General features: G+C 43.1%; 1 protein-coding gene and 1 long non-coding RNA gene across 10 annotated transcripts in view; one reads left to right on the forward strand and one right to left on the reverse strand.

Annotated features, from left to right (window-relative positions):
• Nucleotides 1-27,936, reverse strand: part of ABLIM1 (actin binding LIM protein 1) — a 224,231-nt gene that overhangs the window by 138,922 nt on the left and 57,373 nt on the right. For all 9 annotated transcript variants that reach the window (XM_054982177.1, XM_054982176.1, XM_054982172.1 and 6 more), the window contains exon 2: nt 26,707-26,841. In XM_054982177.1, coding sequence (XP_054838152.1) covers nt 26,707-26,841 — 135 coding nt within the window. The remainder of the gene's footprint in view (nt 1-26,706; nt 26,842-27,936) is intronic.
• LOC129331724 (uncharacterized) lies at nt 16,958-23,889 on the forward strand. The gene is made up of 3 exons (XR_008597280.1): nt 16,958-17,026; nt 23,020-23,064; nt 23,636-23,889. It is a non-coding gene; the product is annotated as an uncharacterized LOC129331724 (long non-coding RNA).

A 27,936-nucleotide genomic window follows, 5' to 3' on the forward strand; every position in this document is an offset into this window, starting at 1 on the left:
TGTGATTTCAGAGCACAGGTGAAAATACAGACGCTATGGTAGCACAGGCATATGAGGAATGTGAAGCGCAAAAGAAGACCCTCCTAAGATTTAGTTTGAGTCTTCACATGAAGTATGTGACAGCAAAGTCATCAACTCAAAACTGCCTTCCTGTATATTAATGTGCAATTCTGTATTAATGTACATAACTAATTAATTCTGTATTAATATGCAATCCTGTATATTAATGTACCAACACATACAGCAATCCAATAGGTCTAAATGTATGCATTGGCCTTAGTCACAATTAAACTTCTTGTAATTCATATGTTTCAGCCTAAAAAGATATGCTTTCGCTCTGAGTTATCCTTCCTATAGGTCATTTGAATTGCCCTGTATCTTTGCTGTGTAAAAAAAAAAGTAAGAGGTGCCAATTCTGTTGAAATAAGAGACAAAACAAAATTGTCTGTTGCAAACATGAGTTTGGGGGGAGGGGGTCAAATTTGCTCAGCAGGCAGTAATAAGATCTGACTGTAGAATTAACAACTTCATAACTGTTCTATGGGTGTATGACTTTATTTTGCCCACTGTAGGATACTATTCTGCACAATTGTTTTACTTAATGGAATGTAAGTTATTTTGTTCTGTCTTGCATATGTTGTGAATATGCTTAATTATGGTTTCTATCTTTATTTTATGTTATGAGTTATTTGTGATTAATAATATTCATTCACACAGCATTCCAGTCTTTCTTTTTTCTTGTACTCCGTACCCTTTGCCCTTCAATTTTTCTAGAGATGTTCTTCCCCTCCTTTTTGTAAATTAACAACTTTAGCAAAATTACCAGTGATTTCTAGTTCATAGACTATATCATGATAAAATATTAAGTAAAACCTTAAAGATCAACTAGATTTCCAGAGTATGAGCTTTCAAGAGCTCCCTTTGTCAGATACAAGGAGTGGAAAAAGGAAGGGATTCTTACAATCCAGGCAGAGGGTGGGAAGGGTATTGTAAATTAGATGTCAGGAAGCTAGCAATAATACATAGGGCTACCACTCCCCTGGTGGATGCAGGCGTTTCCCCACTCCCAGCCTCCCCCCCCCCCACTCATCTGGCTTCAGGAACAGGGAACAGGCTCGGGAGGCAAAATACCTCCCAGGCAAGCCCACAGTGGGCGTGCTCTTGGCAGGATGTGATGACATCACTTCTGAGAGTGACACTGTATATTGGTCTCCCATCTAAGTTAACTAGGAGGCTCTAATTGGTGCAGAATGCTGCAGCTCGACTGCATGAACATCACTCCATTGACTACCTATCAGTTACCATGCTCAATTCAAGGTATTGGTTATTACATACAAAGCTCTTCACAGCTTTGACGCGACATACCTATGGGACTGCCTCCCTCCCTATGTCCCTCCACAGCAGCTTCGCTCATCCGAACAGGCAGGTGCCAGCCTGCACATGGGTGAAATCAACAGCAGCCCATACACGGGCTTTCTCTTTGGTGGCCCCTACCCTATGGAACGGCCTGCCTGAGGAGGTCAGAGAGCCCTCACGCTCTTGGCTCTCCACAAACAATGCAAAACCAAATGATTCAAATAGGCTTTTTACTCAGATAGGAGGGTGGTATTGTAGAGGTCTCAGATGTTTTGCTAATGAGTTAGGAACCATAGACTTCTCCATTACGTTGTCTTACATATTATCTGTTGCTTTAAATATGTGCTCCTATATACTACTTGTGCTTCATGTTGTCTAATGTCACTCCTATAATTGATTATGTTCTGTTTCAGCAATTCTTCAACCCCGTATTGAATCTTTGCTAATGCTATGTCTTTGTAAACTTGTATTCATTTACCATATTACATTGTTTATGGAAATGTCCTTGACACTGTATGGAAATGCCTGACCTTGTCCTTGCTACTGATGGTACTAATCTCACACTATGTAATCCGCCTTGAGTCTCAGTGAGAAAGGTGGGCTATAAATGACATAAATATATAAATAATAAATAAATAATAAAACCTACTTGAATCCCAAAGCAAGATTAATTTTACATGCAACAAAGGTTCAATTACCGGTAATATGACAGAACTAAGGAAATGTTACTTTGCTCTTTCATAAGGCTGATGTTTTTCTGCTGTTTTCATTTTCCTTCTTGCCCCCCCCCCAACTGATCCAAGCCAGTTTCAATATCACCTTGTCAGATTTAATCCAGAATATCCCACTGATGAAGATGTATCTTTCACTCTTAGGAGAAACTCACTCCTGTGATGAAAAGCACAGCATTGGGTAAGCACACACTAGTGGCTACATGGAGGCAGGTCCTGCTGTTGTTCCTTTTTCAGTAGACAACCAATGAGTATGGGTTCGGTCTTCCGTGTTACAGGAGTCTCTCACAGAAGCAGTCCATGGAGAACAACACTGGAATGCTGGTGGCTGCTCCCACAATAATAGCCACCAAGCCCCAAGGCATACATTTTTAAATAAAATACAGAACCAACCACTTCATAAACCATGATCTGTATATCTGTTGCGTATCAGTGGGAAATGATTCTTGTTGGCAGCCCCAAACATCTTGCCTATAAACAATAGTCAACAAGGCAGATAAAACCAGCTGTCCTGAAAAATACTACTAAAGCAGATGACTTTCACTTTAAGAACAGACAGATTAGATCCAGTAGGATAAACACGGCTGCACTTACAATTACTGTAGAAGCATCGGAATTCAACCATACTTTTTCTCCTGCAACTTCACAGTTGTGATCATTCTGACAACATGAATCTCCTTACAGCTTCAAGCGACTAGTCAGTGCAGTTTCTAACATGGCACATTCAACCAAGGGAGTGGCTGGTGCTGTTCTGACTTTTGTAAAAGACCATCTGCACAACACATTCCATACAAAATATAGGGGCCCTGACAGACAAAGTGTCTTAGGCCGTGATTTGGGTACGAAAGCCCAATCTGTTTAATCTATTTCAACAGAACTAGTAAAAGACAATGTCTGCGGGACAAAGGAGAGTCATTCATCTGCAACTGCTCCTCCCAGTGCTGAAAGGAAAATGAACACTCAGAGAACTAATTAAAGGAGACAGACATAATGCAACATTCATGCTTGATAAAAGTGAACACCAACAGGTATTCTGGAGGTAGGCATCTATTATAAGAGGACCAGATGCCACCAAGAATTGGTGCCACCACGGGTGACCGGATCATGTGATTTCCGATCGTGGAGTTCAATTCACCTATCAGTTCTGCCGGGCACTGCACTCCCTTCTTGGCACCCAAGTTCACTTATCCTCAGCACACTATGCCCAATCAGACGGGCAAACTGAGCACACAAATGCTACCCTGGAGCAGTATCTGAGATGCTACACAAACCATCAACAGGATGACAGGCTAGCCCTACTGCCTTTGGCTGAGTTTGCATATAATAATGCAGTGCATTCCTCCACCCACCAGACCCCCTTTATGGCAAACTACAGCCATCACCCTCGCTTCTTCCCTAGCACTGCACCCTCGTCGGGAATCCCAGCCACTGACGATCGCCTCCAGGAGCTCCAGTCCATGCATGAACTGTTGCAGGAACAACTACAGCTCGCCAAGGAAACCTACAAGGAAGCTACGGACCGGATATGGCAACCTGGCCTCCCCCTGTCCATGGGCAATCAGGTCTGGTTATCTACCCGCCATATCCGCAGTCAGAGGCTCTCTAGAAAACTGGATGCCCGGTTCCTTGGACCCTTATTGCCAACCCTCCCGACTCATCCTGTCTTTCATCGGTCCCTTCTAGTCCTGGCTTCACCCCCAGACCCGCACCATCCCAAGCCACCGCCCCCTCCTCCGATCACCATTGAAGGGCAGGAAGAGTATGAGGTTGCTCAGATTCTAGACTCCCATCACTGGCGGGGGCAAGTGCAGTACTTGGTGGACTGGAAGGGATACGGGCTGGAAGACTGCTCCTGGGAGCCTGCTGAGAACATCCATGCCCCCCCCCCCGCCTCATCTGGCAATTCCCTCAGGCCTATCCTCAGAAACCTGGACCGTCCAGGCTGCAGAAGAGGGGGAGCCTTGGGAGGGGTGGTGGTGTCATGGCCAGTCTGAGGGCAAGGTCTCCTAGGGAGGAGAGAAACCTTGTGTAGCCAGCCAGGACTCCTCAGAAGGAGTTCTGTGTAACCAGCCCTAGCTCTGACTCAGCAGAAGTCGGCAATCAGGAGCAACAGCTGCTGGCCGATCAGAACTTACAGCCAGCAGCTGAGACACTAGCACCCTCTGGCCCCAATACCACAGGGGAAGCTCAGCCAGGGACATCCCAGGCTATAGGTGCAGCACAGACAGGGGCCTCCACCCCCCCAGGTTCACCCACGCCCAAAGTACGCCGCAGACAACGCCAGAGACTGGAACTGCAGGAGAGTGCTCGTCTTCTGAGCGAACACCAGCTGCTGGAGAGTGACGATGAGTAGCATCAGGATGGAGCCCCAGCAGCTGGCTGAAAACCACACCTGGCTATAAAAGCCAGTCTGGAGCGACTGCCAGGCATGGAAGCAACGTGTTGACTACCTGCTTGGCTACTTGGCTTTTGGATTTCGGACACACCCCTGGTGTTTACCTTGTGTTCCGACTATGGACTGGACCTGGCTTTTGACTCTTGGAAACCCCTTTGGCTTGTATTGGTGCTTGGACTATCAGCTCGGGCGGGCCCAGCCGCTGACACTCCAATCTGGGTCCAAAAGACACCGTTATATAAAATGAGCATAGTCACCATGACAGTATGCCATAGATATAAAATCCACATGTAGATTTGACTGTCTAAATCCACTCTCAATGAGAACAGAATAAATATTAATACCCAATACAGGCTTGTTAAACTAATCTGTGTGCAAATGGCTTACATAATCATCATACAGTGGACAAAAACAATTCAACGTATTGTATACCCAATTTTTTTGTTAAGTAAATGTTTTATTTAGAAAGAAAAAATAAAAAAATGATAGTAGAAAATGCACAGAAACTTATATAAAATACAAAGCACTACATTTGAGTAACATTTAAGCCACAACAGAAAAATATATTCAAAATATGTAACAGCACAACTAAATTATATAATAGTCCTCTTACCCTTCCCTTAATTGCTTAAACCCAAACTTTAATGTCAATAATTTATAATCAGACATCTCTTCTATATTTTTCTTTATAATATGATTACCTTAATTTGTCTTAGTTTCAACCTAAATAATCCAAGAAATCTTTCCATTTTTTCCAGAATTCCGATATTGGTCTGTTCTGCACGTAGGAAGTTAATTTAGCCATTGATGCATATTCATACAGCTTGTCTATCTGCTCAGGCATATCAAGACACAAATCTGTTTTCCATTTTGCTGCATATAGTACTCTCATGGCTGTCACCATCACCAAGGTCTTCCTGTTCTTTTGTAATATTATTCATTAAAATATTTAATAGCATATTTTTAGGGTTCAGCTCAAACCTGAGCTTGAAAATCTTGTGCATCTCTTCATGTATTTTTATCCAATATCTTCGTGCTTCCTTGCATGTCCACCACATGTGACAAAATGTTGCATCCATGCAACATCCATGCAATGTTGCATCCATGCAACATTTCCAACACTGTCCACTAATTCTCGCAATATTTTTAGTTTTAATATACCATCTAAAGAAAATTTTATATCAGTTCTCTCTTAACAATTGGCATCTGTAAATTTAATATCCTTGGTCCATTGATTTTCCCATTGATTCATGAGGATGGATTCTCCAGAATTTTTCATCCATTTTACCATACAGTCTTTAACTTGTTCCATTTCTGTGTGGTGTTGCAATGGAATTTTATAGATTTTCCTAGTATATGCTTCATTTTTTGCCAAGTTTTCACGTTACCTTGCTTATCCGTCATAAATTCACAACTAAACTGGTCAATTCTGTTTCTGATGGTGGCTTCACAATAAACATTTATTGGCAATATCAACAGCGAGATTGGTGGGCTCAATCTATTTCTACATTGAAACCATATTTTAAGTAGTCTATCTCTTAGAATATGAATGCTGTCTTGCTTTTGACTGGATTTTAGTGATTTCTTAAGCCAAGAATAGTTATGAATATGCTGCCTGCTGGTACAATTTAATATTCGTTTTTTTTCCTCCTCAGTTTTTTTTCATCCTGTAATACTTTCAATCTTATTCTTGGTTTCTTTCCTCTCCTTATGAAATCATTTATTACTTTCTGCCACTTGTTAAAATCTTTTGGTCTATGTGAACTGGGACTCTTTGAAACAAAAAGTTCAATTTTGATAATATGTTCATTTTAACAGCAGATTCTTCCAGCCACGAAATACTCCATTTTTCCTATCTTTGCAAATCTTCAGTAATGCTTGTCTATATTTTTAGATAATTACCTTTATATAAGTTCTCATTTCATGCTGATACATTTATTCCTATGTATTTTACAGGCCTCGTAGTAATAGCACAGTCTGTTATTTTTCCAATCTCTTCTTGTTCTTCTGTTGTTGCCAATAGTAGCATTATCCTTGTTTTCTTTTTATTCAGTTTATATCCAGAATGCTGTCCAAATTTTCATATTTGTTCCATTACGTAGATCAGAGAAATGTTCAGATTTATCAATGATATAACCACATCATCCACATAGCTTTTCATTTTATATATCTCTTTCCCCTCCTTTATTCCATTGATTCTACTGTCTTGCCTGATTCTTACCGCCATAATTTCCAAAGCAATAATAAACAGTATTGATAATATTGGGCGCCCTTGTTGTGTCCCTTTTGTTATTTCAATTTTCTTCGTAAACGAACCATTAACTAGGATTGTGGCTTGCTGGTTAGTATAGGTACTTTGCCTCCAATTCAAAAACTCAGTCTCATAGTTCATTCTTTGCAGTGCTTTCATAAGAAATTTACAAGACACATTGTGTATACCCAATATTGTACTCTGCTAGAATCCTCACATTTTTATAGTGCACATTCTTTTTCTCAGAGACACTTATTACTTCTAGTAATGATAACACCATTTAGAGTCCACCTTTCTCACTGAGACTCAGTGTAAGTCAATTCAATAAATGGCAGGGGCATCCAATAAACAATGCAACATCCTTTGGATCTCATCCTTTGTGTAAAAAAATGAGAATGTTGCAAAACGTTAGTGTTTTACAACAGTTCCCACCAAGACTTCGATCCTAAGTTGCCTTTCCATCCAAGGTAGGCACTTGTGGAACAGAGGGATAGCAATTATTTTAACTCTTCCCCCCTCGCTACAGTCCCCCACTTTGACCTCCATGTCATTCCTGGGTGGGTGGTATTGATCTTTGGGAGAAGCAATTTGAGAGATGCCTGCAGCATGGAGGGGGAGAGAACACCAAGTCCAGCTCTTTCAATTCATTCATTTCATGTCTGAATTAGTTGCCAGGATCCATTATCACTAATGCTATCTGTCCCAGGATTTTCTTTGTGTATGCACATACATACATACGTGTGTTAAAAAATCAGGAGTGTTGAACCAATTATGAGCCTGCATAGTTTAGTAGTTAGAGTTTTGGACTAGGATTTGGGAAAACCAGGTTTGAACCCCCACTTACTGTGAATGCTTGAGCTCGGTGACCTAACCTAACTCACAGGGTTGTTGCGAGCGTGATGATAAATAATGGAGGAAGGGAGAGCAATGATGTAAGCGGCTTTGTGTCCCCACACTGAAGAAAAACAGGGTGTAAACATGTTTATTTAGCATGGTAAGCATCACACGCACATACCAGGGAATCATGGTTGACTCCTCCTCACCTCCTGTATCTCTTTTTCTCACTGTGGTAGTAAAAACAACAGTGTAACAAGTGAGGTGGTCCTCAGAAATTACTGTAACAGGTGGTGTGGTATTTGTGGAAAGTAAACTTGGGGCCAAGCTACAAGTGACGAATGACACTTGAACAGCAAGTGGATTGAGTGGAGCGCAAGTGAACAGGGAGAAATACACTTGCCATTCAAGTGTCATTTGTCACTTGTAGCTTCACCCTTGGACTAGAATGTTGAAACAAAAAATCTCCATGCCAAAATCAGCAACTACACTGCTTCTGAAGTTATGAGGACCACATTTTCTTCCATTGGTAAATAAGAAATTTGGTCCAGGTTACCAGAGGAGCTGGGAGCTAACCAGCAAGACCTACAGCACATCACACTGACATCCAAGCACACTGAGGTATAACAGTCACACCAGGTATATGTAGGCAAGACTTTAGGGGAAACTTAAGAGGGTGGACTACTTCTTGACCAAATTTACAGGCACGTCAAATGCCATTCCAGGTTCCTCTACTTCCTAATGCAGAAGTGATAAGATTATATGATATATTCAGATTTAGTACTGAAGTGGGTTCTTCCCCCTGCACTTGAAATGAGTGTCATTATTATATCCTATAACTCAGCTGTGTGGTAAAACTGAGAATGATGTGCATCTTTATGGAATTTATGTTCAATAATGTTCATAAAAACCTCTTACAAAGATGTTAAGTGGTTCACAATGCTGCCAGATTGTCTGCCCTCAAAAATCTTTATTAACAGGAAACTACTACATAAAGGTAGTCATTCTATTCATATACATTCCTATCCAAAACCTTCATTCCTCCAGTAACAACACTAGCCCTGTTCACAAGTTAAGTAAATACACATACAATGTATGTACACTGAATAATTCTCATGTTTCATTCAATGCATGTATAGCTGAACATGTAATTTAAATCCCATATGTACATGTGATGTTCATGTGTTCACTGTAACAGGTGGACAGGGCTACTTTCTGTCTCCATCATATAACTCCTCCCTTTCCCCCTCACAATCTTGAATACCTGGGACTTTCTCTCAGATCACCTAAATGATCCCTGCCCCCCAAATGTGTCCTCAAAACTCACCTTTTATGTAAAGCCTTTGACACAACCTCCTTGCATACTGAAACTGAGCGTATGCTCAAGCAACTGGAATGAACATGTATTCTTCCTCCATTTATCCCTGCTTCCTTTCTCTCCCTTTTTTTATCTTCTTTATATCAGATGGTTACACAGTAAGCTCCATGGGCAGTGACCTCTCCCACTGTACTGTGTAACATGCCATGCACATTGATGGAGCTATAATAAAATACAAAAGCTCAAACACAGCAGTTTGTTTTTCCAACAAACTAAAGCTAGAGAAATGTACAGCACATAAGGCTCCAATTCAAAATCGTTAGGAATGAGTAGGGTTGCCAGGTATCCGATATTCACCCAGAACACCTGGTATTTTGGGGGGACTGTCCAGGGAAAACATTCCCCAAATACCAGACACCTGGCCTCTCCCTCCACCCTCTCCCCTGCTCCCTTGCCCGGCTGCTGAGCCTCCAGAGGTGGTGTGGTGCTGCCACCAGCCCAGACAAGTGGCCAGCCAGCCTGGGCACCTGCCGTGCTGTGTGGCGCTGACAGCAGTGGCCAGCCAGCCCAAGCACCCACTATCTCCCCCATTTTCCTGCCTCATTCTCTCTTTTCCAACCACCAATGAGGCTACCTTTATCTGCTCCTCCATCTTACGCTCCTCCTCCTCCCAGACAGCCTCTGCCTGGAAAACTATGGCTGAGTTGAGCAGTGCTGACTGCTGGGCCCAGTTGCACAATGAGCAACCTACAAAAACTTGCAAGAGCACCTCAAGTCTCCTGTACTCCTCTCTCCCCACACTACAGTTCCATGGTATCAGGTTGCTCAGTGATTGCTCCTGGGCCTGGCTCAAAAGAGTCCTCCGTCAAAGGCTAATAGAGCCCTGGAAAGGGCCCTGCCCCCTTTCCCCTGCCTTTTACTGGCAGAAGCCAAGGTTTGAAGGCTGGCAATACTGTTGTAGTTGCATAAACAATGATCATATCTTAAAGCTACAGGCATGGCTACTATTTAGGGGTGGGGGGAACCCCAACGTATTATTTTAGATACCAGATTTTTCTGCAAACCTGGGGCTTTAAGGTTTATAGAAAGATCTGTATTGTCTCTTAATGGCTCTAATTTCTGGATTTAAGTATCTGTAGATCTGGTCACATAGCAAATTAGATATATTGACAGTATTCAAAATTTGTTGACAATACAGATACCAGCTAAGTTTCAGGGCAGTTTAAAATTTTATGCAGCAAATTATAAAACAATTTAAAACTAGAGCTTAAAATAAATACAAACTATAAAAACATTGGGGAGGAAGGAGAGATCACTGAGGGAATGTCAAGAAAAACAAGCCTTAACCAGCTGGTGGAAGAAGGCAACAGAAGGCAAATCTCCCCAGGGAGACAGGTACTGAGTTTTGGTGCCACTTTTATTTTATTTTATTAATTATTTGATTTGATTTATAGTCTGCTCCTCCCATAAGAAGGCTCAGTACCTGCTTCTGGTTCTGCTTCATACTAAGAATGCCCTCTTCTTGGTTGACACCTGCCTAATCTCAGAAAGTGGGGGCACCTGAATCAGGGCCTTTGAAGATTACCACAATGGTTGGGTAGGTTCATAAGGGAGTAGGCAGTCCTTCATGAATGTTGTTCCCAAACCATATAAGGCTTTAAATGTCAGTACCACCATCTTTAGTTTTGCTCAGAAACAAATTGTAAGCCAGTATAGATGGGCCAAGACTGGAGTGATATGGTCCCTATGACTCACTCCAGTCAGTATTCTGTCTGCAGACTTCTGCACCAAATGAGGTTTCCAAACACTTTTCAAGGGCAGCCCCACACAGAGGGGCTATAATGCACAGAACAATAAATGCATAAGTGCTACAAACATATGTTACATTTTGAGGACTTCAAGAAAAATCTTTTGCTGAACAGCTACAGACCACTTCAAAATCGTTGTAGGGCCTTCTCAAGTATTAAAAAAAACCCTGTGCCACAATCCGTTCTTTCTGAGTACCAGCACTAGGAGGCAGCATCAAGGGAAGGCCTCAGTCTCTGTGCCCTGTTGCTGGCCTTCCTGGTGTCTTGTTGGTCACTACGTGAGACAGGATGCTGGACTAGATAGACTATGGTCTGATATAGCAGGGGTCTGTCTTCTTATGTTCATAAACCAGAAAATGGTCAGAATGCATTAGATGTTCACAGCAGAATTTAAGTAGATCAAGCTTTCACCTCAGAACTCTACATTTACTGCTCTGAGCTTCTTGGAGGAATGGCAAGATGCAAATATATATTTTTTAAAAGTCCTATCCTAATAATCTATTCCAAGGTATAGTTCTCCTCATGTTTGTCACTGAAATCAGGGTTAATACATGTTACACTGGTGGAGGAAAAAGAATATAACTTTTTTTTAAAAAAATGAGTTCATGGAAGGACAGAGCTACCGAAGCAGAAAGGTAGCCTTGCTGGTATTCCAACTTCCTAATTTTTAAAGAGTCACATGAGCACCCCTGTACACAAGCAGTACACAAGCAGTGCAGTGACAAATCTCTTAGCCACTAAAGGACTAAGAGACAAAACTGTAGTTACTGCAGGACTCTGACTTCACTACAATACAGATTTGTATTTCAAGTTTTAAAATATCACCTTACTGGAATAGGACCTACAGAACAAAAAAACAATCAACAGCATAAGGTGCTCGATGTTTCTTCAGTGAATCACCAATGCAGTTTGGGGAGAATGTCACAGAACTGGACTGCAACAGAAGCTTAGTCAAGGCTAGAGGGAAGAACACTGACATGTTCCTCAGCCAAAGATTTCAATTACATATCTACTTAGAGTAGGTGTGGCCATACCCAGAGTTGTATAATTTATGATGGCTGCTCATGTTACGTGTTCCTTGCTATTCAACACTAGAGGCACATTCCTAAATATGGGGAGGATCAGTTCTACACAGTGCCCATGTGCCTTGATCAGCTCTTACTTCAATGTTAACTAATTGCCTTGAGCCACAATGAAAACACAAGGGTACAAATATTTCAGTGAATGAAAATATAAATAATATGTTAACTAAATACCCATAATTAAAAGGTACCATGGAGTAAAGAAGGTGCTTCAGTTTAACAAACGTTAGGGCTGCTGGGCCATATCACCACCAATGAGTGACCAAGGGTGTCAGGACAAGGGTCGCAGCCATTGGCAATGGTTATATCACTTCTGGGAACAGCCTGAGGTGATATCAGTCCTCTCTAGGAACTGCTGAAAACTTTATGGTAAAACCACAGATATTCTGGCAATTCCTAGAGAAGAATAACATCATTTGTGGGCTTTTCCCAGAAATGTCATTGGGCCAATGGCCATTGTTTTATTCAGAAGCTGTGGGAAATTGGTGCAGGGAATGGTGGAATCTCCACCACGCTGGGACAGCTGGCAACACCAACAAACACCATATGAATCAGTTTGATTCGTAGTTCAACAGCTCTGCAATATGTTTATGTAATGATTGTATATCTGTAATGACATAATGGTATTTCTTAATATATTATTTCATTTATTTACAAAATGTATACTCCACCTTTCTGCCCTCATCAGGGCCGCCAAGGAGGCTAACAGATTAAAAATATACATAATAAAATTTTTTTTAAAAAACATTAAAGCCAAACTAAAATACATCATTACAACCTGGCAACCTTGGAAGGGGGAACATGGATTTCTTTCAGTTAGGAGGTGCTGTAACCCTTCCAGAAAGCAATTCAAAGAAGTGATGCACCTATGGTGGGATTCTGTTGAACACTGGCAGTGCCCTTCTGCATTGTATACTGACATGAGGTATGCCCTAATACAGGGCTTTGAATAAGCTATCAGTTTCTTGCCCAACAACCATGGAAAGTAGTTTTTGTGAGCACACTGCATGGATTCACACAAACATGCAATACTGCAGCATTTGAAGGAGAAAAGCCTGCAGTAATTGCAGTTGGGTCCAGTTTCTAATGCAGCCTGTCCAGTCAAGATTCAAGGGCTTAATTTCTTCTTAAATGAAATATACTCACAAGTCAGAGGAGGTTGCCCTAAGTGTCTAGAAATGGTGGAAAGAATCCAGTACAAATCTCTTATGGGGGCTCTGTTCATGTATTTCCCACCCTATATCGTTTGTTGTGTTTTTTATTTAAAAAAAAATTCTAAAAGGGGAAAAAATACTTAAAAGCAAGCTAAAAGAAGGGCATCTCATGCCCCTTTTTCAACACACAGCAGCTCCAGGCAAAGGTCTCTGCCCCATTAGGGGCTACATATGTAGTTTATAAAACTATGCATGGGGAAGAGAAAGTGGTTACAGATAACTTTTTCTCCCTCTCCTATAATATTAGAACTCAGAGACCACACAGTGAAGCTGATGAATGACAGATTTAGATCAGACAAAAGGAAGTACTTTAATGAGTAACTAAATTGTGGAATTCACTACCAGTGGCTGTAGTAATGGTCACAAGCAGGGCTTTTTTTCAGGGGGAACGGAATTCCGGAACCTCTTGAAAATGGTCACATGGCTGGTGGCCCCACCCCCTGATCTCCAGACAGAGGGGAGTTTAGATTGCTCTCCGCGGCGTGGAGGGCAATCTAAACTCCCGTCTGTCTGGAAATCGGGGGCGGGGCCACCAGCCATGTGACCATTTTCTCTGAGGGCAACCCACTGAGTTCCACCACCTCTTTTCCCAGAAAAAAAGCCCTGGTCACAAGCATAGAAGGTTTTAGGGGTAGGGGAACAGATTCATGGAGGACAGGTCTATCAGTAGCTACAAGCCAAGTTGAGTAAAAAGCGGAGGCAGTAAATATTTCAATACCAGCGCTAGGAGGCAGCACCAGAGGAAGCCTTGGCCTCTAAGTCCTGTTTGTTGGCTACTGCATGAAACAGGATGCTGGACTGGATGGACCCCTGATCTGATCCACTGATCTGCCTTGAGTCTCAGTGAGAAAGTCAGAGTATAAATAAGGTGAACGAAAGGATGCAGCCGGTCATTTACGTTTTCCTTCCTCAGAAACACTTGCATTTTGTTAGCACCAGCAACATCACACACACTGAGGGGGGAAAACATGACAATCAACCCCTGCGTGAATTCTTTGTTGAGTGTGGTAATTTCAGAAGATAATGTCTCCCAAGAGGCACTAATCATGAACTAGCCTGCTAGTTTCTCTAACCCCAGTCTCACAGCTATCAAATCTAGGAAAGAGAAATAGCATTTGACTACAAGGGTCATTTGGAAATAGCAGAAGCAATGACAATCATCAAACGGCAGCTGATATGCTCCTCTCCTCTTTAAGAATGTAGAAGTTCCCCAATAAACTGAATCACTGTACAGTTTAAGTTAGAGATTGTTTTCTTGAAACGTGGATCCAGGTACTTTATTATTGGAAAATGTGCTACTTTGTTCTGGGAAGTCTGAACCGAATGAGCATGATATGTTTCTGTGCAGAGATATACATTCTTTTTTCTATTAATAGATTAGAAGTGCAGTTGAATGCTGCCTAATTATTAATGGATCCATCTGTAACTAATCACAGAAACAAAATGATTGTTTTCCATGTGCCACAGGCCTGGGAATTTGTACTCTGCTCTTGGAAATGTGTGGCTGTTGATGTAAATCTGTTGTCACCAAACCCAGCAAAGCAAGGATTCAGGATTCCTAGAACTGACTGAATAACTGGCAGGAAGACGAACTAATTGCACTAGCAAAACCATGCTTGCTGCTAGTCGCCATTTTTACTTCAGGAAATTAATTTTTCCTTTTGAAAAGTGAAGGTCAAGATGACTTCACTGGCCTTGGCACTGCAACTGGAATTGGAAGCAGTGCTTCATTTCATTATTTAGAGCATATGTAAGCCCAGCCATATACACAGCAAAATGTTGTTCTTTGTTCATCAGTAGGTCAAGTTATAATCTTCTAGTATGGGCAAAAAAATACAACAAATTAGGCACTGATTCCTGCTTTCGTGAAATCTACCAGTAAGACAGAGAGACAGTGTCGTGTAACGTCTAGAGTGCTGGACGAAGATCTGTGAGACAAGGATTCAGATTCCCTGATCTTCCATATTGCTTGCTGGGTAAACTTGATCTACTCACTCTCTCTGATGCTAGCCTACTTCACAAGGTTTTTTGAGGATACAATGAGGATGGGTGAACTATAAATGTTCACTAGAAAAGGTACTAGTATTACCATCCTCACTGATCAAACATTTGCAGTGGATTTCCTTTTTACATGAAATATATTAAAATGTCAGTGTCTGATTTGCGAAGTATTAGAGTTTACTGGAATTTTACAAAAATGATTAGCATTCCTATGGTCAGAGAAGTCTATTCAAGCCGTTTTCTTTTTTAAAAAAAATAGATCTGGCACAAAACTAGCTTGAATTGTGAGTTATATTGTGAGCTTAATCATTCATTTTGTCTGCAAGAGACTTTCTAATCCACAACATCTTCATCCTTTTACCTGCCATCCTCCACTGCCACGCACAACTGAATTTTATATGCTGTTTTCCTCATTTGAATCAGAGATGGATGACAAAGCAAAAGGTCAAGAGATTGACCTGACCCAATTCAAGATGGTTGCTAAGGTGTTCACTTAACATGACTATAGTTTTTCCTGTCTCCTGAAGGTGGGGATAATCCAGTTCACAGTCAAAAGTTCACAATCAAAACTCCAGTTTGAAATTGGCGCATTTAAAATCCAGTTTCTAAAGTGAAGGTGATGCGGGCTTTCAGATGTGTTTACATTCTGTTCACAGTCACAAAGGTACAATGGAACAACTTCATAAACATCTGAATAAAAAGAGTTATTAAGGCAGGGGTCCCCAACATGGTGCCCATGGGCACCATTGCACCTGCCAACGTATTTCCTAGTGCCCACCAAATGTTTTTAGAAAGTGAGTTAGGGCCAGGTGGGGCTTTTGCCAAGCATGGCTTCTGAATGGCTCCTGGAGACGTGATTGGCTGTGCAGATTTTTAAAAGCATTGCTTTGGCAGAAGCTGCTTCCACAGCACAAGGATCTTCCCTCTGTTTCTTGAAAGTAAGCTGTGGCAGCCATTATGTGGAGGGCTTAGCCTCCTGCAGCAGCCATTTTGTAGCTGTACCCACCACACTGTGTCAGAATTCCAAATGTGCCCGCAGGCTCAAAAAGGTTGGAGACCTTGTCTTAAGGGGACTTCTAAGGCATCTGTTCTACCCTTATGTGTATTGCTTTGTATTTATTCATAATCTTTTCTAAATAAAAGGCAATAATTATTTTTTGCAGAAGAAATATTTTAACTTGAAAGTATTTTGCTGAAATACACTTTAGTTTCATAACTGTCATTTGAAATCATCTGTGATAACTGTCTGTAATCAGAGTGGGCCATTTTTGTTTTACAAAGCAGAGACGTGTCAGTAATTTCACTGTTGAACCAGGACGGAACCTTAGGATCTGGTCTAGAGTGAGGCATCAGCTAGTTCCAGGCATTGCATTTCTGGCACTTCTATCATGTTTGCTTGGGAGAGTACGCTATATACAATCAATTAAGTACATGTAATTACCATTTTGTCTGAAAAAGATATTACATATATTTTGCAGCTTCAGAACATGAAATCCAAAAACCCAGATTTTCAGAGGCATGTGTTCACTGAAGCTGCAAAATACATGCAATATCTTTTCCAGACAAAATGGCAATGGATATCAACTGCCCCCCTCCCACAGAATATGTTATCCAGGAATTTCAGACTTATACCTCTTAGCTTAAAAAGACTTTAACATTTTGAAAGTAATCACTTTTTGAAAACAAAAATATTTCTAAACAAGGTGCTTGTATTTTTTTAAAATTACTAAAAATTGGTACCTTACATTAGAGTTACTTGCTGTCTTTAATTAAAGCTTTTTGTCAAACGTTGAGTAACTAGCACTCTTCTAAATTCATAGAATTTAGTGGACTTCAAAAGGTGCATTCTTCTTAGGATTGCACTCTGAATATATTATCATGCTAACACAGCTCACTTCCTTGAGGATAAGTACCACTATTTCTAGCTTGCTGCTTCTTTATCAGCATTCATCCAGAAATAGCAATAGCTTCTCCGATCATGCAGCACTGGAACAAACAGACAATGAACACAGATGGTTTTCCACTGGTACGGAATGGTAAGTGGCTGTCACTAGACTCAGGGGTCATGATAATAATGGAATGTTATTTGTTGGTGTCAAAGGAGGTTTATGGAATTATTTTTAACACATGGGCCAAAAAAGCTATAACTGCATCTATTAGAAATCAGATTTCAACTACTCCCTTGAGTAGAAGATCTTGTTCAAATTAGTGTATTGCTAAAACTCCATATTCATATTAATTAAATTATGAAACCAATGATGTTTCTTGGAAGGTAGAGCTAAGGCTGGATTTCTAAGTCTTCTTCTTACAGAAAAGTATATATAAAAAGACTGAAACATGCTGGAATACAATGGATTCTGAATATGATCATGTATATATAAATTGAAATTTATTTTTAAACCAACAACTATGAAGTAGCATTGCAATTCTCTGTATAAATTAGGAACTGTGGAGTACACTGTGATTTTATCAGTTCTCACATGTCAAATGTCCAGATGAAATCTTAGTCTGTACTGGAGATCTATATTACAATATAATCCTAAACATGTTATTTGCCCATCCCACTAACTTGAGCAAAACATCCTTCACGGAGTATATTTAGAATTAGAGCAGGGTATATGATCTAGTTGCTTTTAAAGGCGCTACTGTTCCTGAATCTTGTTCTTCTATTATACACCAACACAGCTACCCACCTGAAACTGTTTAGAATTAGTCAGTCTTTCATTAATTCCTTCACATATAGCATCAGTCTCGTGATTGACAAACTATTAAAGGTGCCTATGAGTTGTTAACCTGTCTCATTAACTATGCAGTTATAGTGAATGGTTTAATCACAATTTTGTCAGCCTAAAATGTATAGAAATTCACTTGGCAAAGTAACATCACACACAACAATATATAATCATGCACAGCCATATCTGATTCAGGAGTACAAATTCCTTCTACCCTTGGAGAGGTTATTCACTTTTCTCCACGTGACTTTGGTCTGCCAGCTCATATTGCAAATAATTAATCTGTCAGCAGCTTATAAATATCTTCATCAGCAATCATCCTGAGCAGCATAGGTTATCCTCATGGTTGGAAAGAGCGTGTATTCTATTAGAACAAAATCAGGACCAGTCACTGGCTGCCAAGTAGGTATGAAATTCTGTAATGAGAACTCTTAAGAAAAATGCATAAGCGCACTAAGATTGTATCAGGAAAAACTGAGAAGCAAAAAAGGAACTTGAAAAAGGGCGCACAACATGCTTCTGAACCACCAGAAGAGTTTTGGTCAATCCTGGGTAGGACTGATATTGTTTAGGTAAACAGGTATAATTTTGCAAACCCAGAACATCTTTCCAAAACAAGGTCAGATGCAGAAATTCCCTCCCACACAAAAAGTATGCAGTTGCACGTGCTACATCATTTCTTTTGTTGAATATACATGCAGAACCGATCAATAATACTTCAGGGTGTTCTGCATACTGGATTAGATTGCATATCATCCAGAAACTGTTCTGTTGCACTAACACGTAGAGTGGCCTTCTGGGTTTCATGTAGAGGACACCAGGTTCACCCAGTTAAAGGTGGTCTGAGTTAGAAAAGCCATTCCCTGCTTGAGACCCAGGAGAGCTGCTGCCAGTCAGAACAGATACAACTGAAAAAGACTAATGGCCTGACTCAGTATAAATCAGCTTTATAGCCTATATCTAATTCTGAACCTGGCTCCCGGTGTGTGGGTCATTAAATTCTCACACTGTGGATAGGTACAGGGTAGGAAGAAGTTTGCACAAACTGGATCTTGTTTCAAGTTTGCACAAAAACCTCCAAAAGGAAAGTTTTTTTTAATAACTTTCCATGGCCACCACTTTGAGGGAGCACTTCTCCTCTGGTGGGGGAATTGTCCCTCATAAGAAGCACAAAATGGGTGGAGTAGCCTCCTCAACTCGCCCATGTCCCTGTCCCGAGGACCAGGCACTCCTGCTAGCTATCTGGCAGAGATGCCAGCTGCAGGTCTTCTGAGGGCTGCCTTCCGCATCAAGGCCACATCATGAGCCAGGTAGCTGGCGGCATACAAGGAGAAGGCGCAGAAGCCGCCGCACAAGTCAGGCAGGCAGAGATACTGCAAGCAGGCATGTAGGTGAGTGAGTAACTGGGGAAGGGCGGAATCCCGTGAATCTTATGCATCCTCCACTTGTATTTGTATATTCCTCTTCCCACAATCTGTGAGAAGAAATTGTTAGTCAAAACGTCTAAAACTAAAAATAGGAAAACAAAACTAGTGAACCCTATTCTATGTAATCAACCATCCATGGACTTCATGGAACAGGAATTTCCTGATTCCCCTTCCTATAGCCAACTGGGATCCCTGCCTAGTTTTTGTTCTTGGGAGGTTCAGCCAACCCTCTGAAATAGCACCGGGGTAAAGTGTGGGTCTGCCGTGGAAAAGGGCAGTGGCGAATAATGCACCTTCTCCCACAGGAAGAAATGGCATTTTGTCAGAGGAACTGCATTGTTGGATGAATACATCCCATTATTTTTATACAATATATCATGTCCAAGCCTAGTTTGTTCATTTGAGCTCTCTCATGTAAACTAACAAACTTGGTCAGTTTCTGGTGGTTACAGCCGTTTGTGAAGTTCCAGATAAGCTACTTATTTGATCCCTAAGGGCAATGCTCGGCTGCCTAGGGAAGCACAGCTGAACAATCTTGCCTGCTTGTGCAAGAGAGAAGTTTGCATTGAGTCACTGAAGATAGGAAGGGTCAAATGAAGACAGGGCTGTTGCACCTTTAAGTGATGTATAAAAACCATATATACTGTACACAGTATGCTAGAGAACCATGCCATGGAATTCTAACTACCCAACAAAGAAAGTTCTAAAGCAAAGGTAACTGTGTGCCGTTGAAGAGAGGTGCTATATGATGTGGGCTGGGCTAGCTAAGCAGTGTTTGTAAAAAAAGGTTCTCTTAGTTCTAGCAAGAAAACATGCAGGTCACAAATGTTTTTTATAAATGTCAAACTTGCTGCAAAGCAGGAAATGAAAGCTCTCCCCTCAGAGGAACAAAAAAACATAAGGGCTTTTAAAAAAAGCAAACTACTTTCACTTTAGCAGAGAACAGCTGCGCACTGTGATGTTCTGAGATATTCCCCAGACTTCCTAACACCTTGCTGAATGTCAAATTAAAAGCAAATAATCAAGAAAAAGAAAGCCACCTAATGAGACTGAAGGGACAAGGCACTTTAATCCTCTTAATTCATGCAAAAGGCAAACCAGAAAAATAATTTTAAAAAATTCAAGATGTGTTCTACTTTCAAGTTTGGGTAAAACAAAATAATAATAAGAAAATTTACAGATATATTTCATTGGATCTACACAAGAAAATAAGAACAGCCATGTATATAGGTGTTCAGAAGAAGGCCCCCTGGAACCCTAAATTTACTGATTTTTAAATATATCCTGACACATGTACCCTGCCAACTAGTCTTCAAAAACTCTAGAGTGAGCTGAGTGACCTTGCCCCCCCCCACCTAAAATTATTTCTATGGCTGCCCTGGGCCATGCTAGATCAGCAGAGAAGTCCATTTAATCCTGTATCCTGTTTCACACAGTAGCCAAACAGAAGCTCCTGGGAAACCTGCAAGCAGAGCAGAGTGAGTATCCCGCTGCTGTTACCCCACCACTGGTATTCAGACGGCTGCTGCGTCTCAACCTGAAGGTTCCATTTAATCATTATGGCCAATAGCCATTGATGAACCTCCATAAATTTGTCAAGATCTCTCTCTGTTTTAAAATCAACTAAAATAGTGGTCACCACTACATCCTGTGGCATTGAATTCCACCGACGAATTACTCTTTCACAGGTTAAGAAACTGCAAATGTAAGAGTAGATAAATCAGCACACACTTATTTTACCCTTACAAAATGTAAATCTGGAGGAGGGAGCAAAAGCGTTCAGGGAGCCAACTAGGAGTTATGCCAGTATATGCAGGACTTATGCCGGTGTAACCCACCCACCCCCCGCCACCTGGGCAGCAGCCTGGTGTCACTCCACCAGGGCTCTCTGTTGGTGCCCAGACGCAGGTGCAACTGTGGCATAAGTTCCTGTGCCGGCACGTTGGGGGTGGGGTGGGGCATGAGTTACTTGGCCCCCTAAGTCATTTTGGGCCCAGGAACAGCCCCAGCAGCAGTGGAAAGTTACACCACGAAAAACAACAGTGTAGCCAATAGGTGCCCATTGTATGGGAAAAGTCAAGGAGAGGATGCTCATGGCAGCAGGGCAAGAGCTCACAGGGGGCACTTAATGAAATTCAGAGAGTGCTTTGCACTCACATATGGGAGGAGAACGAAATCCAGAATGTCTGATTAACAATGGTTGTTGGGGGTTTTCCGGGCTGTATTGCCGTGGTCTTGGCATTGTAGTTCCTGACGTTTCGCCAGCAGCTGTGGCTGGCATCTTCAGAGGTGTAGCACCAAAAGACAGAGATCTCTCAGTGTCACAGTGTGGAAAAGATGTAGGTCATTTGTATCTACTCAGGAGGGGTGGGGTTGAGCTGAGTCATTCTGTAAGAGTTTCCCAGGGTGTGGAATGCTAATGGCAGGAGGCTTCACTGTATCCTGAGGAGGTTCTTTTGCATATGGATTGGTGCTTGATGTGCTAATCTTCTCTGCAGGGCTATTGTCGGGTGTGGAGTGTTTTGTTGGCCCTGTGTTTTTCAGAACTGGAGCCCATGCTCTGTTCATTCTTAAGGTTTCTTCTTTCCTGTTGAAGTTTTGCTTATGCTTGTGAATTTCAATGGCTTCCCTGTGCAGTCTGACAAAGTAGTTGGAAGTGTTGTCCAGTATTTTGGTGTCCTGGAATAAGATACTGTGCCCTGTTTGAGTTAGGCTATGTTCAGCCACTGCTGATTTTTCAGGCTGTCCAAGTCTGCAGTGTCTTTCATGTTCTTTTATTCTTGTCTGGATGCTACGCTTTGTGGTCCCGATGTAAACTTGTCCACAGCTGCAGGGTATACGGTATACTCCTGCAGAAGTGAGGGGGTCTCTGCTGTCTTTTGCTGATCGTAGCATCTGTTGTATTTTTCGGGTGGGTCTGAATACTGCTTGAAGGTTATGCTTTTCCATAAGCTTTCCCATCTGATCAGTAATTCCTTTGATATATGGCAAAAACACTTTTCCTGTAGGTGACTGTTTTTCCTTGGTTGTTTGATTCATCCTGGGTTTGATTGCTCTTCGGATTTCATTTCTGGAGTAGCCATTTGCCTGAAGTGCGTGGTTTAAATGATTAATTTCCTCATTGAGAAAGCGCGGCTCACATATCCGTCTTGCACGATCCACTAATGTTTTCATTATGCCTCTTTTCTGTCGGGGGTGGTGATTGGAGTTTTTGTGTAAGTACCGATCAGTGTGAGTTGGTTTCCTGTAGACCTTGTGACCTAACTGAAAGTTTGCTTTGCGGATGACCAGGGTATCCAGGAATGAGAGTTTTCCCTCACTTTCTTTCTCCATTGTGAATTGTATGTTCAGTCTTTGTCAGACTGCACAGGGAAGCCATTGAAATTCACAAGCATAAGCAAAACTTCAACAGGAAAGAAGAAACCTTAAGAATGAACAGAGCATGGGCTCCAGTTCTGAAAAACACAGGGCCAACAAAACACTCCACACCCGACAATAGCCCTGCAGAGAAGATTAGCACATCAAGCACCAATCCATATGCAAAAGAACCTCCTCAGGATACAGTGAAGCCTCCTGCCATTAGCATTCCACACCCTGGGAAACTCTTACAGAATGACTCAGCTCAACCCCACCCCTCCTGAGTAGATACAAATGACCTACATCTTTTCCACACTGTGACACTGAGAGATCTCTGTCTTTTGGTGCTACACCTCTGAAGATGCCAGCCACAGCTGCTGGCGAAACGTCAGGAACTACAATGCCAAGACCACGGCAATACAGCCCGGAAAACCCCCAACAACCATCGTTCTCCGGCCGTGAAAGCCTTCGACAATACATGTCTGATTAACAGCTACCCAAGTTCCTTTGCAGGTTACCTGTCTCCTGACTTGGAGAGGAGTGATGGCACATCTACAGGTAAGAAGGAGCTGGGAAGGAAGCTGTCCCGGCTTGCTTGTTCACACCAGCCTCCCCTCCCTCTCGCCAATGCCCCCCAAACACTGGCCTCTGTGGTTGAGGCCTGCCAGGGGGGCAGTCCTGCCTGTGAGCCAGCATGGCTTGTGCCTGCCAAAGAGGCAGTTGCCCGGGGAGCCATGCTCGACACAGCTGTTTTGGGAGGAGGGCTTCTAGCAGCCCATGCTGAGGCTCTGTCCAGACTCCCTTGGCCAGGGTCCCCCCTCGGGCAAAGGAGGGAGCATGGCTGTGGATCAGCTTTACTGGATGCTTGGTCTCGTGACTCCCCTGTGATGGTAGGCACACAACCCCATGGCTGCCTCCCTCACAGGATCAGAGCTCCAAGCAGCCATGGGAGCAGCACAGCCAGATGAGGAAGGGGGGAACACTTTCCTGCAGGAGGAGCATCCCTTGTCTGGTTGCTGGCAGTACCTGTGACAACAGAGCTGCTGCCACTGCTGCCCCTGGCCATGGATGCCCTCTCCAGATGTGGCAGACCGGCCCCTCACAAAAAATGTGTCTGTTACTCTTTCAGGCAGATAGCAACCTGTCAGGGAGGCTGGAGAGCGTGACTGTTCCAGCACCCAGTGATCCTTCCCGGCTGCCATCCAAGCCCTGCCCATGGAGCCATTCCTTGGCCCCATGACTTGACCCCGCTCCTGAAGGAGTAGCACAAAGAACAGTCCTCATGGACCTCATGCAAGACTGCCTCGCAAACAGGCACTGCTTCCGTCCAGGCCAAGGGAAGTTGGCAACATGTGTCTGGACATCCTCTTCACTTTTGATAGTTCAATAAAGTCTGTGTTGAACAAGAACTCCCTTCCTGTCTGTTTGCTTGTCTGTGCATAACAGTAGCCTCCCCTCCATTTCCCTGCAGGGCTGGAATTTCACAAATTCCAGCTAAGGGTTTCTGACTCTGGGCTGGTAAGGATGAGGTGGCCCCAAAGATGCTCCAGGTGCCTCCATGCCTTTCTGTGATTCTGCTGCCAAAAAGAGCAGTTATTCAGTAGCACCTTAAGGGCTCCAGCCCTGCCTAGGTTCCCTCCTCCTCAAATTTGCTGCAGAGTGGTGGGACTGGGAGTGTTGCCTGTGTATGTCTAGCTGGGGGGGGGCATAGAGGACTCTTATTCCCCAACAGCACTGCTGGCATCTGATAACCCAGGCAGAAGACCGCTGCATGCAGAGGGTGAGGTTGATGCTGGGATGTGGAGGTGTGTGTGGAGCGCCGTCCTGGGATCTCTGAGGATTGTCCCCCACAAGACCAGACCACTCTCCCTTTTGATGTTTGTGGAGGCAGGGATAGACTTTGAGGATCTTGCACTGGGGATGGGATGACGGCTCCCAGAGCAGGTTCCACTCTAGGGGTCATCATCCCGGCACCAGAGCATGGCTCTCAAGGTCCACTCTGCATTCCCTTCACATCTTTCTGATGCAGTGATGTGTTTAAATGAAGCTGCTGCAAGTCAATGGGGATTCATGGTTCCCATCATATCCAATGGGCTTTCCCATCTCCTGTTGTTTCCAATGGGCATTCCTATCATTCATTTCAGGACCCACCTTCCACTTGCCTCTAAGGAGCTGCCTTTCTGGGACTTCGCAGGATGATCCTGGGTGCTGGGGGTATGACCCTCGCAGGATCCCGCTGCCTTTCTGATCTTACTTTCCACAGAGGGCTAGTATGTTTCTCGGAACAGCAGGGACGGAGACGGGACGAGTTTGTAAGCAAGTGGTGCTTCAGCCGCCAGCCCGTGTCATGAAGGGGGGCTGTGAGTGGTTGGGTGCTCTGTCTGCACTTTCAGTGTGACTCCCTTCTACAGAGCAGGGTTCCTCTCAAGGCACGTGCCTCTGTTGGGATGCAGCAAGCCCAACCACAGGGGTCTTTCTGTCCTGTGCACCCGCTCTGCAGGGTGGGGGAGTGGCATTGGTAGTTGACAACAGCAAATGCTGCCTGGCCCACAGACTGGCTATGCCTTTCCCTGCCACTCATGGTGCTGTCAAGTGCAACTGCCTTGGAATAGGTGGATTCTGCCACCACTGCCAGGAGAACTAGGGAGCATTCTCTCTAAGCTGCACCTTGCCGGGTTTGGCTGCCAGCGCAGCTCTCCCGCCAAAGTCCTTAGGGAGCAGACTAGCGGTGCCATAGTTACTTGGGCCCATGGCTGCTGGCAGCCCAGTGAGTCTCAGGATTGTGCTACCCATATATACATTAGTGTAGATTTGAGTGACTCAGCTAAGGTGTCACCATGAAACCATGGTTTAGACTTGGGAAGGGGCTCGTGGTCTCATGCACTTCATCTTCTCTTAGATTCTGCCTCCTTTTGCATGCACCAATGACTCCTTTGCTTTCTACTTCACAGTACATGTAGTATGCTGAAGTGTTCAAACTGGACAAATTACATTTGCCATGAATCACAATTTGCCTCTGTACACCATTGTCTGGTTTGGTGATGACCCTATTTGTTGAATTTTATAGATCATGGCAAATTATGTGTGAACCAGGAAGTGGAGGAAAGAATCTGTTGTCACAAGGAGAGGAAGAAGGCAGGGGCTGAGATACACATGTACCTGTACACTCTTGGTTCAAAGTGAGTTTGTGTGTATGTGGGAATTGTTTCTGTATATCATTGTCATAACATATGAAAACCTCATTGCTGAGGTCAGGAATAAAAATCTGAAGAGACAAAGGATGAATCATTTCTGCGCTATAAGCTAAAACAACAGTCAGAAAAACCAAATTGCATCTGAAACACTGCAGAGGTGGTAGAAGCCTGAACGGCCATTGTGCTATATTCCCTGAGAAGGCAGCATTGCATCTCGAGAACAGTTCTGATGTAAACGAGACAGTAGTGTGTCATAGTGGTTAGAAACTTAAGACTAGTGACACCTAGGTTCAAATCCCTGCTCACTATGAAATTCGATGACCTGGGCCACTCTCTCTCTCTCTCTCTCTCACTCACTCACTTGCATGCTCTTGCTTATTACGTTTTTATCTCACCTTATCTCCAAGATGCAAAGGATGGATACCTGGTTCTTCCCTCCTTCTCACAAAACCCCCAAAAGAAACCCAAAACAAAATCAAGAATTCATGTTGGAGATCATCAAGCCTAATTCTCTGCAGCATGGTAGGTTCTTACATATAACAATCCTGTATTGGTGATAGAGGAATATCCACCTGTATTGATCTCAACACAAGAACTGGAAGCCAACAGCTAGCGGGCTATACAAGCATTTGTACTGGGCCAGGAAATCAGGTATCGGATAAGGGATAAGAGGTAAGAGCTGAAAGGCCACAAAGGGGCTGCTAAAGGTGCAAACAACCAACAGGAGAAAAAGAAAAAGACAACAGAAAGGCGAAAAGCCCATGAAAGGTCAAGTCTGTAAGTTCAAAGGAAAAGAAAAAATAGCCACTAGTCTGGAAATCCATGACAATGTTAAGATTCCGTATACCTTAACAACATTTTGTATAAACATGGCTACCAAGGATCAGGCTGAAGTATTTCATTTCTCTACCCTAAGCAAATTAAAATCCCCCCATATGCATAACAGCAGCCCACTAAAGGCTTGTGATAGTGAGATAAAAAGCTTGCGATAATGAGATTACAGTACCTTTGCATGTAAAACATTTGATGTGAAAATGTTTGGCTTGGACTCGAAGCACTTCACCTTTACATGGCTCCCCGCATTTATGGCAGTGGATGACTGGCTTCTCAGTGGAGTGATGAGGCTCTTGCGGATGAGCCACTGTAAAAAAATATAATAGCTCTATAAGAATTTTTCACTGCTTCTAAATGACAGGCAAAAGATGAGGAACAAGAGAAAGTGAAACTAATTGACACCATCAAACCATATGCAATGTTGCTCTATTTAGTCTCACAAATGTGACAACTGATTCCCACTCACAATGGTTTGGCTGATCTACTGGGCTTGGGAAGGCAGAGATGGCTTTACGTGGTATGGATATCATTCACTTATGTACCAAAGGACACAGAAACTGACATGATGAATAGGCCTGCCATCCCCTGCCTCTCAAAGGCCAGAAACTGAAAAGGAGATTGTGGAAGTGAAGAATCAACAACCAAGGCCATGCAGGACTCTTGGGATGGCTTTCAGAAGCATTCGAGCATGCTGCTTTTCTATGATTCTTTTACTTATTTTTTTAAAACATTTGTTACTGGGAAGGTCCATCCACTAACTCAGCTTTAAACTATTTATCTGCAATGGACAGAGATGGTATCATAGCCCATGCATGATTATATAAGTCATGAGCATGTAACATCTGTACATGTAAGTAATTAGCTGCCACAAGATTCAATCAAAGCTCAAAAAAGATAATTAAAAACTTTTTACAGAATTCACCAACTTGGGAATGTAACAATCACTGTTATCAGCAGCAGCGCCAGGGTTTTCGGTGCCCACAGCCAGCTGGCGGGCCGGGCGTGCGCACGTGCATGCGCACACACACGCACCGGCCTGCATGATGACATCACATGTGACATCATCATGGGCGTGGGCGCGCCACCAGCCTGATTGCTGTGGCGGGCGGCTGGGATGGCTCGTGGGTGGCCTCCGAGCTCTCCCGCTTGGTTCCCCTGCGCGGCCGCAGACGCCTGCCCGCGGCTGCTTAGCCCGGCCAGGGGCGTGTGCTGGCGGCGGTGCGGGGCGGGGCGGCTAGGAGGCTGAAGCCCCATGGTGCACGTTCCCGCCCCCCGCGCCTCCTCCGGCGCCCCTCACCCTGAGGCCACCACCTACCTAGCCTCAATGGGCGCGCTGGCCCTGACTGTTATCATCAGAATTTTCTTTATAACCTGAAAACACAGCAAATGAGATATGGAGGCC

Source organism: Eublepharis macularius, chromosome 6 (assembly GCF_028583425.1).
Source record: "Eublepharis macularius isolate TG4126 chromosome 6, MPM_Emac_v1.0, whole genome shotgun sequence".
Taxonomy (NCBI): domain Eukaryota; kingdom Metazoa; phylum Chordata; class Lepidosauria; order Squamata; family Eublepharidae; genus Eublepharis; species Eublepharis macularius.